Below are 19,039 nucleotides of genomic sequence, written 5' to 3' on the forward strand. Positions count from 1 at the left end.
TGGAGACATTACAGGAGACAATACACAGCGAGGAGAAGATTATCATGGACACATTACAGGAGACTATACACAGCGAGGAGAAGATTATCATGGACACATTACAGGAGACTATACACAGCGAGGAGAAGATTATCATGGAGACATTACAGGAGACTATACACAGTGAGGAGAAGATTATCATGGACACATTACAGGAGACTATACACAGCGAGGAGAAGATTATCATGGAGACATTACAGGAGACTATATACAGCTAGGAGAAGATTATCATTGAGACATTACAGGAGACTATACACAGCGAGGAGAAGATTATCATGGAGACATTACAGGAGACTACAAAGGGAGGAGAAGATTATCATGGAGACATTACAGGAGACTATACACAGCGAGGAGAAGATTATCATGGAGACATTACAGGAGACTATACACAGCGAGGAGAAGATTATCATGGAGACATTACAGGACTATACACAGCGAGGAGAAGATTATCATGGAGACATTACAGGAGACTATACACAGCGAGGAGAAGATTATCATGGAGACATTACAGGAGACTATACACAGCGAGGAGAAGATTATCATGGAGACATTACAGGAGACTATACACAGCGAGGAGAAGATTATCATGGAGATATTACAGGAGACTATACACAGCGAGGAGAAGATTATCATGGAGACATTACAGGAGACTATACACAGCGAGGAGAAGATTATCATGGAGACATTACAGGAGACTATACACAGCGAGGAGAAGATTATCATGGAGAAATTACAGGAGACTATACACAGCGAGGGGAAGATTATCATGGAGACATTACAGGAGACTATACACAGCGAGGAGAAGATTATCATGGAGACATTACAGGAGACTATACACAGCGAGGGGAAGATTATCATGGAGACATTACAGGAGACTATACACAGCGAGGAGGAGATTATCATGGAGACATTACTGGACTATACACAGCGAGGAGAAGATTATCATGGAGACATTACTGGACTATACACAGCGAGGAGAAGATTATCATGGAGACATTACAGGAGACTATACACAGCGAGGAGAAGATTATCATGGAGACATTACAGGAGACTATACACAGCGAGGAGAAGATTATCATGGAGACATTACAGGAGACTATACACATACAGGAGAAGATTATCATGGAGACATTACAGGAGACTATACACAGCGAGGAGAAGATTATCATGGAGACATTACAGGAGACTATACACAGCGAGGAGAAGATTATCATGGAGACATTACAGGAGACTATACACATACAGGAGAAGATTATCATGGAGACATTACAGGGACTATACACAGCGAGGAGAAGATTATCATGGAGACATTACAGGGACTATACACAGCGAGGAGAAGATTATCATGGAGACATTACAGGAGACTATACACAGCGAGGAGAAGATTATCATAGAGACATCACAGGAGACTATACACAGCGAGGAGAAGATTATCATGGACACATTACAGGAGACTATACACAGTGAGGAGAAGATTATCATGGAGACATTACAGGAGACTATATACAGTGATCATTAACACAAGGTAGGATGATGATTGTTCCATTACATCATATTCTGTACAAGATTTAACTATGAGTATATGAAACGTTTAACTCCTTAATGACCCATTATGTTTATTTACCTCATGGGGCCGTTAAGGATATATGGGGTGGGCCCGGGACCTGTCCCCCCTCTATATCTGGTGGATCTTGGTTGAATTCTTCTGCTGAGGGCCGATGCTAATAGCTGATACAGAGCAATCTCTGGTGCTGGCTATTAACCAATTAGATGCTACAGTCAAAGCTGACATCAGCATTTATACAGCCTTATTGAGAATCATTGGTGAAGCAGTGGTAAGTATTGGCTCCCCACAAAGCGAATATGGGGGCCTATCCATCGTCATGGCAGCCCGAGGCCTTTGCTAGGACTCTGCTATTGATACAGCCTGTCTATGGTCGGCTCTAATGGGTCAATGTAGCAAATATGTACTGCACTGATCTGTATGAGCAATCCAATGACTGCTCATACAAGTCCTATAGAGGGACCAAAAAGTGTAAAAAATAAATAAATAAATTCAAAAGATGTTTTTAAAAATGTAAATGAACCCCCTCCAATAGTATTTTGACATTATTTTGTTGTAATTGTTTTTAAAAAGTAACGCGTAACGAAAACTATGCAAATTAGATATCGCTGTGATCATATGGACCTGACATATATTTTAATGCTTGTTAATACAATGTAAGATCGGTCCCACAAAAAACAAGCTCTTAAACACAGTGTAGATGGAAAAATAAAAGAGTTATGGCTATGAGGAGAGGAGAGAAAAAGAAAACACAAACGCTTAAATGTCCTGGGATGTTAAGGAGTTAATACTAATAGTAAAATCTGTGTTATTCTCTGCAGATTCTTGTACCAGGAGATCAGAGGAGAATCTTATATCTTCAGATTATAAAGCAGATGATGATATCACACAAGATACATATGAAGAACATTCCATTATCCCAGATACACCCTCAGCCCTTCACAGCCAAGATCTGTCATCTCATCCTTATATACAGGTCCTGTCTTCTCAGTCATCACAGGATGTTCAGCAAAAAAAACATCACAGAAGGGGTGTTGGACATCATCAAGCTCATACAGGAAAGAAAACATATTCATGCTCAGAATGTGGGAAATGTTTTACTAAGAAATCACATCTTGCTGGACATCGAAGAACTCACACAGGAGAGAAGCCATTTTCATGCTCAGAATGTGGGAAATGTTTTACTTTTAAATCAAATCTTGTTGTACATCAGAGAACTCACAAAGGAGAGAAGCCATTTTCATTTTCAGAATGTGGGAAGTGTTTTACTCGGAAACCAAATCATATTGAACATCAAAGAACTCACACAGAAGAGAAGCCATTTTCATGTTCAGAATATGGGAAGTGTTTTACTCGGAAACCAAATCTTATTGAACATCAAAGAATTCACACAGAAGAGAAGCCATTTTCATGCTCAGAATGTGGGAAATGTTTTACTTTTAAATCAAGCCTTGTTGTACATCAAAGAACTCACACAGGAGAGAAGCCATTTTCATGTGCAGAATGTAGGAAATGTTTTACTGAGAAATCAAGTCTTGTTGTACATCAAAGAACTCACACAGGGGAGAAGCCATTTTCATGCTCAGAATGTGGGAAATGTTTTACTTTTAAATCAAATCTTGTTGTACATCGAAGAACTCACACAGGAGAGAAGCCATTTTCATGCTCAGAATGTGGGAAATGTTTTACTTTTAAATCAAATCTTGTTGTACATCGAAGAACTCACACAGGAGAGAAGCCATTTTCATGCTCAGAATGTGGGAAATGTTTTACTTTTAAATCAAATCTTGTTGTACATCAGAGAACTCACAAAGGAGAGAAGCCATTTTCATTTTCAGAATGTGGGAAGTGTTTTACTCGGAAACCAAATCATATTGAACATCAAAGAACTCACACAGAAGAGAAGCCATTTTCATGTTCAGAATATGGGAAGTGTTTTACTCGGAAACCAAATCTTATTGAACATCAAAGAATTCACACAGAAGAGAAGCCATTTTCATGCTCAGAATGTGGGAAATGTTTTACTTTTAAATCAAGCCTTGTTGTACATCAAAGAACTCACACAGGAGAGAAGCCATTTTCATGTGCAGAATGTAGGAAATGTTTTACTGAGAAATCAAGTCTTGTTGTACATCAAAGAACTCACACAGGGGAGAAGCCATTTTTATGTTCAGAATGTGGGAAATGTTTTACGTTAAAATCAAGTCTTGTTAAACATCAGAGAACTCACACAGGAGAGAAGTCAATTCAGAGCAATAAATGATGCAGATAACACATCTATATATTCACCATGTACATAGGATATCTGACATTTATACATATATCATATACTGCATCTCCAAACTTGTTACCAATTGTTAATAAAAGTTTTCTTTCTTATATTATTTATTATTCTTATATTCATCTCCGCACACTGGACTTACAATAAATGTAATATTGTCCCTGAGGTTGTATATAGGGAATGTAACACGTCAGTGTTGTCCCCGCCCCCTTCTCATTATGATTATAGAGACTTTAATTCAAGGCATCAGACAGGATCCGCGCGTCTCCCTTGAAGATCGTCTCTTCTGAACATAAGACGCTGCAGATACTTTTATTTATCACAAACCCTAGATGAGCGTTTCCCGTCTTGACGTCTATTTTCGGTCTCAGATCATAAAATCCATTTTTCTATATGAGAAGTCGTCAATATCTCAGCGTCCCCCGGGTTCAGTAAACATCGGTGTAATTCTTTTCCTTTTCTTTGTCCTCCCCGGGGTATAAAATCCCTAGAGATCTGATCACATCTGGTACAAGATCTCTTTACTTCACACTTTGCGCCATTATTACACGGATTGAAGACCCAGTTACACGCTCGTAAATTCCCATATATGTCGTGGATTGGAAGGAAAAAGGTTCTTAAATCTTTATATTTACCAATAATATTTTATATTTTACAGTCCGTCCCTATCATAGTACGGAATTGTTATTTTTCTTCTATCCGATGGTTATTTAGTAATTTTGTTATGATTCAGAAGAGACCACGTGTCCCGTATAGACGCTCACCCTGAAGACATTAGACGGCGGTTTTGTGTTTCCGGATTTACACACTTATTATAAAGCTTTTCCTTCGTCTGGATTATTAGAGCTCGTTCGCTCTTCTTTTTCTCATCCTCCCCTTTATATTCCTCCTCATGTGGATATGGAATTCTCCTCAGTCCCTCCTTCTATAGGGCCCATTTTGTGGCCCCCGCTCTCCTCCTTGGCCTCTCTAGTACTTTCCTCTTTTATACGTAGAACAAACAGGAGCAAAAATACCAATGAGGCCCAATAAGATAAAACATGACTTTTACTGCTACATTAGAATATTACAAAAATACACAATATAGAATTTACAGTAAATGGAAATACAGATACATCAAATGTCAACAAATGTATAATAGTAGTAACAATGAATGAAATTATGCCATCAATAAAGAATCAATAGGGGGTGGGGGCAGGGGTACAGGTGACCATCCCTAATCTCCGCCCACTAGAGGCTATCCCTACCTAACCGATACTTACCCTTACCTAATATAATGTGTGGAAGGGTATAGGAAAGTTAGTATTGAGTGGTTATATGGTCTCCGAGATAACTATATGGTTCACACAAAACCGTATCACTAAATCTCTGACTCCTTCTTCCAACGTGTTTCTCTCATAATACCATTTGTGTTCATCAGGGATGGAGGAGATATACATAGAACTGTATACAATGTGAGTGGAGAACATACACAAAAAACATACAATAGACTATTATACAAAAACAAAGGAATATTGAAGATTATTAGTAAATAACCATCATGTGAATACATTTCCTGTAATTAGATACTAATGAGGACATAAGATCGGTAACAAATGATCATTGGTGAAGATTCCATCCAGTATTCATAGTATGGTCCAGTATATAAGAATTAAGAGCCAGTACAAAAAGGTAGAATATATTATTCACAAATCCTTATTAATAGAACCTTAGGATATAGAGAGAATAATACCAAGTAGTTCTCATATATCCCAAGTAGAGGAATATTCCACAATAGGAACAATCTGCAGCAGCTATTCCTGCAATTCCTTATTATGGTTCCCACATAGTGATAGAGGCTCCGCACAAACTCACAGAAGTGATGGAGTATAGAGAGGTATATGGGAAGAAAGACGCCATTAATGAGGAGACAATATATAGAGATCCTGAAGTCACACAGGATAGTGGGAATAGATAGATGGACAAATAGTAAGAAGAAAACAACAATATCAAGGACTCAGGGGATGTTAGGGACCAAACTGCTAAATATAAGATGTACAGGAATGGTGGATGGAATAGATAGAAATTATGGGAGCGACCTGAGAAATGGGAAGGACCATAGAAAATGTCCCAAAAATACATCATGATGGACCTGAGGACACATTACACATATACAGCTCTACTGTGTACACATACAGCTCAGCTACATGTACATTACACATATACAGCTCTACTGTGTACACATACAGCTCAGCTACATGCACATTACACATATACAGCTCTACTGTGTACACATACTGCTCAGCTACATGTACACTACACATATACAGCTCTACTGTGTACACATACAGCTCAGCTACATGTACATTACACATATACAGCTCTACTGTGTACACATACAGCTCAGCTACATGTACCTTACACATATATACAGCTCTACTGTGTACACATACAGCTCAGCTACATGCACATTACACATATACAGCTCTACTGTGTACACATACAGCTCAGCTACATGCACATTACACATATACAGCTCTACTGTGTACACATACAGCTCAGCTACATGTACATTACACATATACAGCTCTACTGTGTACACATACAGCTCAGCTACATGTACATTACACATATACAGCTCTACTGTGTACACATACAGCTCAGCTACATGTACATTACACATATACAGCTCTACTGTGTACACATACAGCTCAGCTACATGTACATTACACATATACAGCTCTACTGTGTACACATACAGCTCAGCTACATGTACATTACACATATACAGCTCTACTGTGTACACATACAGCTCAGCTACATGTACATTACACATATACAGCTCTACTGTGTACACATACAGCTCAGCTACATGTACATTACACATATACAGCTCTACTGTGTACACATACAGCTCAGCTACATGTACATTACACATATACAGCTCTACTGTGTACACATACAGCTCAGCTACATGTACATTACACATATACAGCTCTACTGTGTACACATACAGCTCAGCTACATGTACATTACACATATACAGCTCTACTGTGTACACATACAGCTCAGCTACATGCACATTACACATATACAGCTCTACTGTGTACACATACTGCTCAGCTACATGTACATTACACATATACAGCTCTACTGTGTACACATACAGCTCAGCTACATGTACATTACACATATACAGCTCTACTGTGTACACATACAGCTCAGCTACATGTACCTTACACATATATACAGCTCTACTGTGTACACATACAGCTCAGCTACATGCACATTACACATATACAGCTCTACTGTGTACACATACAGCTCAGCTACATGCACATTACACATATACAGCTCTACTGTGTACACATACAGCTCAGCTACATGTACATTACACATATACAGCTCTACTGTGTACACATACAGCTCAGCTACATGTACATTACACATATACAGCTCTACTGTGTACACATACAGCTCAGCTACATGTACATTACACATATACAGCTCTACTGTGTACACATACAGCTCAGCTACATGTACATTACACATATACAGCTCTACTGTGTACACATACAGCTCAGCTACATGTACATTACACATATACAGCTCTACTGTGTACACATACAGCTCAGCTACATGTACATTACACATATACAGCTCTACTCTGTACACATACAGCTCAGCTACATGTACATTACACATATACAGCTCTACTGTGTACACATACAGCTCAGCTACATGTACATTACACATATACAGCTCTACTGTGTACACATACAGCTCAGCTACATGTACATTACACATATACAGCTCTACTGTGTACACATACAGCTCAGCTACATGTACATTACACATATACAGCTCTACTGTGTACACATACAGCTCAGCTACATGTACATTACACATATACAGCTCAACTGTGTACACATACAGCTCAGCTACATGTACATTACACATATACAGCTCAACTGTGTACACATACAGCTCAGCTACATGTACATTACACATATACAGCTCTACTGTGTACACATACAGCACAGCTACATGCACATTACACATATACAGCTCTACTGTGTACACATACAGCTCAGCTACATGCACATTACACATATACAGCTCTACTGTGTACACATACAGCTCAGCTACATGCACATTACACATATACAGCTCTACTGTGTACACATACAGCTCAGCTACATGCACATTACACATATACAGCTCTACTGTGTACACATACAGCTCAGCTACATGCACATTACACATATACAGCTCTACTGTGTACACATACAGCTCAGCTACATGCACATTACACATATACAGCTCTACTGTGTACACATACAGCTCAGCTACATGCACATTACACATATACAGCTCTACTGTGTACACATACAGCTCAGCTACATGCACATTACACATATACAGCTCTACTGTGTACACATACAGCTCAGCTACATGCACATTACACATATACAGCTCTACTGTGTACACATACAGCTCAGCTACATGCACATTACACATATACAGCTCTACTGTGTACACATACAGCCCAGCTACATGTACATTACACATATACAGCTCTACTGTGTACACATACAGCTCAGCTACATGTACATTACACATATACAGCTCTACTGTGTACACATACAGCTCAGCTACATGTACATTACACATATACAGCTCTACTGTGTACACATACAGCTCAGCTACATGCACATTACACATATACAGCTTTACTGTGTACACATACAGCTCAGCTACATGCACATTACACATATACAGCTCTACTGTGTACACATACAGCTCAGCTACATGTACATTACACATATACAGCTCTACTGTGTACACATACAGCTCAGCTACATGCACATTACACATATACAGCTCTACTGTGTACACATACAGCTCAGCTACATGCACATTACACATATACAGCTCTACTGTGTACACATACAGCTCAGCTACATGTACATTACACATATACAGCACTACTGTGTACACATACAGCTCAGCTACATGCACATTACACATATACAGCTCTACTGTGTACACATACAGCTCAGCTACATGCACATTACACATATACAGCTCTACTGTGTACACATACAGCTCAGCTACATGTACATTACACATATACAGCTCTACTGTGTACACATACAGCTCAGCTACATGTACATTACACACATACAGCTCTACTGTGTACACATACAGCTCAGCTATATGTACATTACACATTGTGAGAAGGTGAAAGGGATCATAGTGGATGGACGCTATGTGACACCAAGGCTCCTGTCCTTGGTGAAGTAAAGCCGAGTTTTTCTCTAGTGTCTGCTGATGCAGCTGGACACTAGGGCTGTCGTGTGGCTGGAAGGCCAATATGGGACGGCTTTACTGGGAATGACCAAGTGTAGGGTGGGGGTCATTCCCCACAATCCAGGCCAGCTTTTTCCTGGCTTTAAAAGGTAGCCTACCTCACCAGGTGAGGGGGATTGTCTTTTGGCAGCTGACACTGCATGGAGAGGCTGTGTGTGGAGCTCTGCTCTGGAGGTCAGGAAAAGCCCTTGCTGTGTGCCACACCGCACAAACCCCAGGTGTGAACAAACACCAAAGAGAGTGAAGGTGAACTTTGTTATGCTGTTTTCCTTTATCCTACATTAAAGACTGTGTTTGCTGTTTATTTAAGTGTCAATAAAACACTGGACTTTGATTTAAAAATGCTGTCTCCTTACCTCAATACTGCAACCGCATCTATTTGCAAGAGCGAGTCTTCACATTTGGTGGAGGATGCGGGCAATGCAGTGAGGCCAGCGTTGAAGTTGCAGTACGCTGTTGACAAGAGCCACTGATGGTGTTGCTAGGGCCAACTGCATGATAAAGACACTGCAATTTAATTCTGTGGACATTTAGAAGGCCAGAAGCGTATGTCCTGGGTGAAAGCTGCTGCTGCACTTCAGGGCCCATCCAACACCATGGAAGAGGCGATTAGACAGCTGATACAAGCACAACAGCAGTCCATGGCACTCCAGCAGGAGACCACCAGGCAACACCAGCAGACCATGGCAAAACAACAGCACACCTGCATGAGACCAACCAGCTACTGTTGCAGCAGATGATGGCGCTGCAGACCGCAGCAGCGACAAGGACCTACCCTGACGCCCGGAAGGCTGTACGGATGTCGATGCCAAAGATGACAGCGGCCAATGATGTAGAGGCTTATTTGGCGGTGTTCGAGAGAGTGGGCTGAGAGGGAGACGCTACCCCATGACCAGTGGGCTGAGGTCATCACCCCCTTCCTGACTTCTCAGTCCCAGCAGGCCTACTTTGATTTGCCAGATGACCAAGCGGCAGACTACAGCACGGTGAAGGGTGAAATACTCGCAAGACTGGGGGTTACTGTGTAGGTCTGGGCCCAGCGTGTGAGGGAGTGGGAATATAAGCTGGCTGAACATGCCCGGCCACAATACTATGACTTGTTGCAGCAGCTCCAGAAGTGGCTACAGCCAGAGGTCCTGCTGTCCCCCTCTGCTATGCTTGACCATTTCCTGGCCGACATGTTCTATAGGGCTTTGCCCACTCCCCTCCGGAGTTGGGTTGGCCAGATATCCCCTAGCAATGCCCTGGGCATGGTGGACTTGGTGGAAAGGTATGAGGCCACCACCAGACTGTGGGAGGAGGCGGTTAAACCCCGGAGGACCCCATCCTTGCCCAAGATGTCACTAGTCCCTAGGGTTCCCCGGGAGGTATTACCTAAAAACCCTGCCCCGTTGCTGTGTTGGGGCTGTCATGAACCGGGACATGTCAAGGCCAATTGTCTTAACCTGGGAGAACCTATGGACGTGAACTTTGCCCACTGCCCCTCCATATATGCCCAGAGACTATGTGCCGCAGGAATCCCCAAGGCAGGAGAGTCGGGACACCTGTGCAGGGTGGAGTTGGGAGGGCGTGAGGTGGAGGCACAACTGGACTCGGGCAGCATGGTGACTCTGGTGAGGTCGGAGTTGGTACCCCGCATAGACTATACAGGATGTGCATACTCGGGGACTTGAGAGACTACCCCACCGCCCTGGTGACTGTAGCACCCGCATCCGGCCAGTGGACCCATGAAATGGCTGTGGCTACAAAATTCCCTCACAAACTGATCATTGGGAGAGACTTTCCAGGTTATGTGTTTTTGTGGCCCCAGATAAAAGTCCCCCAAACCTGTGAGGCAGGTGCTGTCCCCAATAGATTGGCCTTATTCAGGGATGACCCCAGAACCTTGAGAATCTGATCCTGATGTACCCATGGTAGGGGTGACCACTCACAGAGAAGAAGACACACAAGCGTCTCCCTTGCATGTAATGGTGGGAGATGTAGAGGAGCTGCCTCCAGGGCCCGAGTTGGCAGACCTCAACGTCTCTGGGGGCAATTTTGGTACTACCCAACACCAAGACCCAACGTTGTCTTGGGCCTGGGAAAATGTCTTAGTGGTGGAAGATGCACCCCAACAACCGGGGGCCGAGACGGTATATACCCATTTTGTGGTTCACCAAGGGATGGTGTACCGGGTAAATCAGGTACAGGGTGAGAATGTGCAACACTTGGTGGTAAAACAGCTACGGACCTCGGTGTATCACCCCCAGACAGATGGCCTGGTAGAAAGGTTCAACCAAACATTAAAAAATATGTTAAAGTGAGTGGTGGCTAAAGATGGGAAGAATTGGGATCTTTTGCTGCCCTATCTCATGTTCGCAGTAAGAGAAGTGCCCCGGGCCTCTACTGGGTTCTCTCACTTTGAACTGTTATACGGGAGACATCCACGTGAACTATTAGACATAGCTAAAGAAGCATGGGAACAACAGCCTACCCCGCACAAAAGTGTAGTTGAATATGTCACTCAGTTACGGGAACGAATGGAAACAGTGTTGCCCTTAGTCAGGGTTACATATGGAGGCCGCTCAGCGAGCTCAGAGCAGGGTTTATAATCATCAGGCTAGGGTATGGAATTTTAACCCAGGAGATCGGATTCTGGTTCTCGTACCAACGGTTGATAGTAAGTTCCTGGCTAGGTGGCAGGGTCCCTACGAGGTGGTTGAAAAGGTAGGGGAAGTAACCTACAAGGTACACCAGCATGGATGAAGAAAGCCAGAGCAGGTATACCATGTAAATCTCCTAAAACCTTGAAAAAATAGGGAGACTGGTGAGAATGACAGCCGCCGGCCAGACTTATTAGGGGTAGAGGTTTCTGTCCCTCAGTCTTGTGCAAGGGAAGCGGCGGCCACAGTAAAGATGGCTGACAGCCTTTCCACTGCACAAACTCTGGAGGTCATGGAGTTCGTCAGTAGGAACACCGATGTGTTCTCAGATCTCCCGGGATGTACTTGTGTCATCGCCATGACATTGTCACTGAACCTCAGGTGAAAATACGGTTGAAACCGTATCGGGTACCTGAGGCGCGGTGACAAGCCATCGCGGAGGAAGTACAACAAATGTTGAAGTTGGACGTTATTGAGGAATCGAAAAGTGAGTGGGTTAGCCCGATAGTCTTAATACCCAAACCAGACGGTACGTTATGGTTCTGTAACGATTTCCGGAAACTGAAGGAAGTTTCCAAGTTTGATTCGTATCCCATGCCCAGAGTGGATGAGCTTATTGAGAAGCTGGGACAAGCCCGGTCGTTTTCTGTTTTGGACCTCACAAAAGGGTACTGGCAGGTACCCTTGATGGAGGCTGCCAAGGAGAAAACCACATTTGTTACACCAGAGGGCCTGTTCCAATACAAGGTGTTACCCTTTGGTCTACATGGTGCTCCCCCTACGTTCCAAAGGTTAATGAACATTGTGCTCCGACCACATGCTTCAGCCTACCTGGACGATATTGTCATTTACAGAGCAGATTGGGAAAGTCATCTTCCAAAAGTGCAGGCCGTGGTAGACTCCCTCAGGAAAGCTGGGTTAACAGCTAACCCAAAAAAAATTGCCATTGGTCTGGAAGAGACCAAATACCTGGGGTACATCATTGGGCGTGGGGTTGTTAAACCTCAGGTAAACAAAGTGGAGGCCATACGGAATTGGCCACGTCCTGTCACTACCCGACAAGTGAGTTCATCCCCATTTCGCTACAGTTGCTGCGCCCTTAACGGACCTCTTGAAAGGACGCAAGTCGGTAATGGTGAGGTGGAATGAACAAGCAGAGCAGGCTTTCTCCGCTTTAAAGCCGGCCCTATGCGGGTCTCCGGTTCTGGTGACACCCGACTTCAAAAAGGAGTTTATAGTGCAGTCCGAGGCCTCTGACGTAGGTCTCTGTGCTGTACTCTCACATGAAGTCAATGGGAAGAACATCTCGTTGTCTTCCTCAGTCGCAAACTTGCCCCAGCCGAGACCAGGTATAGTATAGTGGAGAGTACCTGGCCATTAAGTGTCTGGCCACAAAATTTTAAATTCACAGTTGAGCACAGGACTCGGTTGCTTGGCAATGCCGATACCATGTCCCGGGTACACTGTTGCATGAGTGTTCACCCCCTCAGGCTTGAACAAAGGGGGGTATGTGAGAAGGTGAAAGGGATGGTGATTGATGGACGCTATGTGCCACCAGGGTTCCTGGCCTTGGTGAAGTAAAGCCACATTATTTATCTAGTGTCTACTGCGGTGCAGCTAGTCGATAGTTCTGTAGTGTGGCTGGAAGTGTGGCCAACCTGGGACGGCTTCACTGGGAATGAGTAGGGTGGGGGTCATTCCCCACAATCCTGGCTTTAAAGCCTGGCTCTCTCACCAGGGGCGGGGGATTGTCCAGTTCGGCAGCTGACAGAGCAAGGAGAGGCTGTGTGAGGAGCTCTGCTCTGGAGTCCAGGAAAAGCCTTCGCTGTATATACCACACGGCACAAACCCCGGGTGTGAACAAACACCAAAGAGAGACAAGGTGGACTTTGTTATGATTTCTCTCTTTTTTCCTGCTTTAAAGACTGTGTTTGCTGAGTACTAAAGTGTGAATAAAACACTGGACTTTGATTTAAAACGCTGCCTCCTTACCTCAATACTGCAACCGCACCTCACTACAACACTGAGCTGTATGTGTACACAGCAGAGCTGTATATGTGTAATGTGCATGTAGCTGAGCTGTATGTGTACACAGTAGAGCTGTATATGTGTAATGTACATGTAGCTGAGCTGTATGTGTACACAGTAGAGCTGTATATGTGTAATGTACATGTAGCTGAGCTGTATGTGTACACAGTAGAGCTGTATATGTGTAATGTACATGTAGCTGAGCTGTATGTGTACACAGTAGAGCTGTATATGTGTAATGTACATGTAGCTGAGCTGTATGTGTACCCAGTAGAGCTGTATATGTGTAATGTACATGTAGCTGAGCTGTATGTGTACACAGTAGAGCTGTATATGTGTAATGTACATGTAGCTGAGCTGTATGTGTACACAGTAGAGCTGTATATGTGTAATGTGCATGTAGCTGAGCTGTATGTGTACACAGTAGAGCTGTATATGTAATGTACATGTAGCTGAGCTGTATGTATACAGTAGAGCTGTATATGTGTAATGTACATGTAGCTGAGCTGTATGTGTACACAGTAGAGCTGTATATGTGTAATGTACATGTAGCTGAGCTGTATGTGTACACAGTAGAGCTGTATATGTGTAATGTACATGTGGCTGAGCTGTATGTGTACACAGTAGAGCTGTATATGTGTAATGTACATGTAGCTGAGCTGTATGTGTACACAGTAGAGCTGTATATGTGTAATGTACATGTGGCTGAGCTGTATGTGTACACAGTAGAGCTGTATATGTGTAATGTACATGTAGCTGAGCTGTATGTGTACACAGTAGAGCTGTATATGTGTAATGTACATGTAGCTGAGCTGTATGTGTACACAGTAGAGCTGTATATGTGTAATGTACATGTAGCTGAGCTGTATGTGTACACAGTAGAGCTGTATATGTGTAATGTACATGTAGCTGAGCTGTATGTGTACACAGTAGAGCTGTATATGTGTAATATACATGTAGCTGAGCTGTATGTGTACACAGTAGAGCTGTATATGTGTAATGTACATGTAGCTGAGCTGTATGTATACACAGTAGAGCTGTATATGTGTAATGTACATGTAGCTGAGCTGTATGTGTACACAGTAGAGCTGTATATGTGTAATGTACATGTAGCTGAGCTGTATGTATACACAGTAGAGCTGTATATGTGTAATATACATGTAGCTGAGCTGTATGTGTACACAGTAGAGCTGTATATGTGTAATGTACATGTAGCTGAGCTGTATGTATACACAGTAGAGCTGTATATGTGTAATGTACATGTAGCTGAGCTGTATGTGTACACAGTAGAGCTGTATATGTGTAATGTACATGTAGTTGAGCTGTATGACATGACATAGCTGCATAAGTTTCAAAAGAAAACTTTTATTAACAATTGGTAACAAGTTTGGAGATGCAGTATATGATATATGTATAAATGTCAGATATCCTATGTACATGGTGAATATATAGATGTGTTATCTGCATCATTTATTGCTCTGAATTGGCTTCTCTCCTATGTTAATTCTTTGATGCTGAAGAAGAGCTGATTTCCAAGTAAAACATTTTCCACATTCTGAGCATGAAAATGGTTTCTCTCTTGTGTGAGTTCTTTGATGACTAATAAGTTTGGTTTCCAAGTATAACATTTCCCACATTCTGAACATAAAGATGGCTTCTCCACTGTGTGAGATTTTTCATGTTCAACGAGACTTGATCTGTAAGTAAAACTTTTTCCACATGCTGAGCATGAAAATGGTTTCTCCCCTGTGTGAGTTCTATGATGTTGAACAAAACTTGATTTCCCACATTCTGAACATGAAAACAGAAGAGAAGCCATTTTTAAATCAAGTCATTTTGTACATCAAAGAACTCAGAAATCAGTAAAACATTTCCCACATTCTGAGCATGTATATTGTTTCTTTCTTGTGTGAGCTTCTCAATGTCCAACAGCCCTTCTGTGACCTTATTTTTTTTCTTAACATCCTGTGATGAATAAGACGACCGGACCAAGGTTTAATGTATAATATTCTAGTACCTGGTGACATATATACAGATGTGTTATTTGGATTCTATTTGCATTTTGCGTAACAGACATTTCTGTAGGTGTATAACAAGATGTGCTTTCCGAGTAAGACATTTCCCACATTCTGAACATGGAAAGGGCTTCTCACCTGTGTGAGTTATTTGATGTGCAACAAGATGTGCTTGCTGAGTAAAACATTTCCCACATTCTGAGCATGTATATTGTTTCTTTCTTGTGTGAGCTTCTCAATGTCCAACAGCCCTTCTGTGACCTTATTTTTTTTCTTACCATCCTGTGATTAATAAGAAGACAGGACCAAGGTTTAATGTATAATATTCTAGTACCTGGTGACATATATACAGATGTGTTATTTGGATTCTATTTGCATTTTGCGTAACAGACATTTCTGTAGGTGTATAACAAGATGTGCTTTCCGAGTAAGACATTTCCCACATTCTGAACATGGAAAGGGCTTCTCACCTGAGTGAGTTATTTGATGTGCAACAAGATGTGCTTGCTGAGTAAAACATTTCCCACATTGTGAACATACAAATGGCTTCTCTCTTGTGTGACTTCTCTTATGTCTAACAAGATCTGATTTAGCAGTAAAACATTTCTCACATTCTGAACATGAAAATGGCTTCTCTCCTGTATGAGTTCTCTGATGTACTACAAGACTTGATTTCTGAGTAAAACATTTCCCACATTCTGAGCATGAATATGTTTTCTTTCCTGTATGAGCTCGTTGATCTCCAACACCCCTTCTGTGACCTTTCTGTGATGACTGAGAAGACAGGACCTGTATATAAGGATGAGATGACAGATCTTGGCTGTGAAGGGCTGAGGGTGTATCTGGGATAATGGAATGTTCTTCATATGTATCTTGTGTGATATCATCATCTGCTTTATAATCTGAAGATATAAGATTCTCCTCTGATCTCCTGGTACAAGAATCTGCAGAGAATAACACAGATTTTATTATCAGTATTAACCCCTTAACAACCCAGTGCATTTTTGCATTTATAAGCAATAGTACTTTGTAAATCCATCTCTCATTTTTAAGTAAGATTTACTGCAAAACTGAAGAAAGATAGTTGCTATGATAGCGGAGCAGCCAAACAACGGTGGTGTCAAACTGTGGCCCTCCAGATGTTGCAAAACTTCAACTCCCTGCATGCCTGGACACCAAAGGTCTGTCTGCCTCCTCCAGAGGATGCACACTGTCCCTGAAATGTAAATCAAGGCTTCCCTCTCATGGTATCCCTTAGTGCAGTCATCTTCAAACCGAGGCCCTCCAAATGTTGCAAAACTTCAACTTCCAGCATGCCCTGGAGTTAAAGTTTTGGAACATCTGGAGGGCCACAGTTTGACACCACTGCCTTACAAGGAGCAGGGACACCCGTCTTTGACAATCATGTGGACACAGCCTCAGGGAAAATCACTGCTATGGGGCCCGGTCAGGGACCAAATGACTGTGCCCCCCAATCCACCTGACCCCGCAGGTTATAATGGAGCAGTCATCCAAACCGCCCCCTTTATAATCCTCATGTCAGCCAGAGAATTCAGGTAAAGGATAGGGCAGTGGTTCTCCCCCAGGGGTACTTAGCAATTCTCCAGGGGGTACTTGAAAAAAATCAGTAATGGCAGCCACAGCCACTGGTTACTGGTCTGGACCACCTTGAAAGAAATGGTCGGCCGACGTCACTGCACAGAGGAGCGGAGGACAGCAAAGGGGAAGAGCGGGCACTGGGTGCTGTGGGCAGGAACTACCATCAGCTTTGTTGCTCCACTGTCCCTGCAGACCGGGGACCTACTGCTCTGAGCCATAGGAATAGGTCCCCAGACCAGAGGAGCAGTGGACACCAAAAAGGGACAGTATGGAGGCCTACAACTATATATGGGGACAGCATGGTGGCCTACAGCTATATATGGGGACAGTATGGTGGCCTACAGCTATATATGGGGACAGTATGGGGGCCTACAACTATATATGGGGACAGTATGGTGGCCTACAACTATATATGGGGACAGTATGGAGGCCTACAACTATATATGGGGACAGTATGGTGGCCTACAACTATATATGGGGACAGTATGGTGGCCTACAACTATATATGGGGGCAGTTTGGGGGCCTACAACTATATATGGGGACAGTATGGTGGCCTACAGCTATATATGGGGACAGTATGGGGGCCTACAACTATATACGGGGACAGTATGGGGCCTACAACTATATACGGGGACAGTATGGTGGCCTACAACTATATATGGGGACAGTATGGGGCCTACAACTATATATGGGGCAGTATGGGGGCCTACAGCTATATATGGGGACAGTATGGTGGCCTACAACTATATATGGGGACAGTATGGAGGCCTACAACTATATATGGGGACAGTATGGTGGCCTACAGCTATATATGGGGGCAGTTTGGTGGCCTACAACTATATATGGGGACAGTATGGTGGCCTACAACTATATATGGGGGCAGTTTGGGGGCCTACAACTATATATGGGGACAGTATGGTGGCCTACAGCTATATATGGGGACAGTATGGTGGCCTACAGCTATATATGGGGACAGTATGGGGGCCTACAACTATATACGGGGACAGTATGGTGGCCTACAACTATATATGGGGACAGTATGGTGGCCTACAACTATATATGGGGGCAGTTTGGGGGCCTACAACTATATATGGGGACAGTATGGTGGCCTACAGCTATATATGGGGACAGTATGGGGGCCTACAACTATATACGGGGACAGTATGGGGCCTACAACTATATACGGGGACAGTATGGTGGCCTACAACTATATATGGGGACAGTATGGGGCCTACAACTATATATGGGGCAGTATGGGGGCCTACAGCTATATATGGGGACAGTATGGTGGCCTACAACTATATATGGGGACAGTATGGAGGCCTACAACTATATATGGGGACAGTATGGTGGCCTACAGCTATATATGGGGACAGTATGGAGGCCTACAACTATATATGGGGACAGTATGGTGGCCTACAACTATATATGGGGGCAGTTTGGGGGCCTACAACTATATATGGGGGCAGTATGGGGGCCTACAACTATATATGGGGGCAGTATGGTGGCCTACAACTA

The 19,039-nt window shown here is 43.0% G+C and overlaps 2 protein-coding genes across 2 annotated transcripts in view; one reads left to right on the forward strand and one right to left on the reverse strand.

The window, feature by feature from the left end:
• The window catches only part of LOC130297943 (oocyte zinc finger protein XlCOF22-like), a 204,187-nt gene extending 200,282 nt beyond the window's left edge, over positions 1 to 3,905 (forward strand). The window contains exon 5 of the mRNA XM_056550799.1: positions 2,425 to 3,905. Coding sequence (XP_056406774.1) covers positions 2,425 to 3,866 — 1,442 coding nt within the window. The 3' untranslated portion in view covers positions 3,867 to 3,905. The remainder of the gene's footprint in view (positions 1 to 2,424) is intronic.
• LOC130297942 (zinc finger protein 892-like) overlaps positions 1 to 19,039 on the reverse strand; it is a 90,898-nt gene that overhangs the window by 61,302 nt on the left and 10,557 nt on the right. The window lies entirely within an intron of this gene.

The sequence above is a fragment of the Hyla sarda genome (assembly GCF_029499605.1).
Source record: "Hyla sarda isolate aHylSar1 chromosome 1 unlocalized genomic scaffold, aHylSar1.hap1 SUPER_1_unloc_11, whole genome shotgun sequence".
In the NCBI taxonomy this organism is placed as follows: Eukaryota; Metazoa; Chordata; class Amphibia; order Anura; family Hylidae; genus Hyla; species Hyla sarda.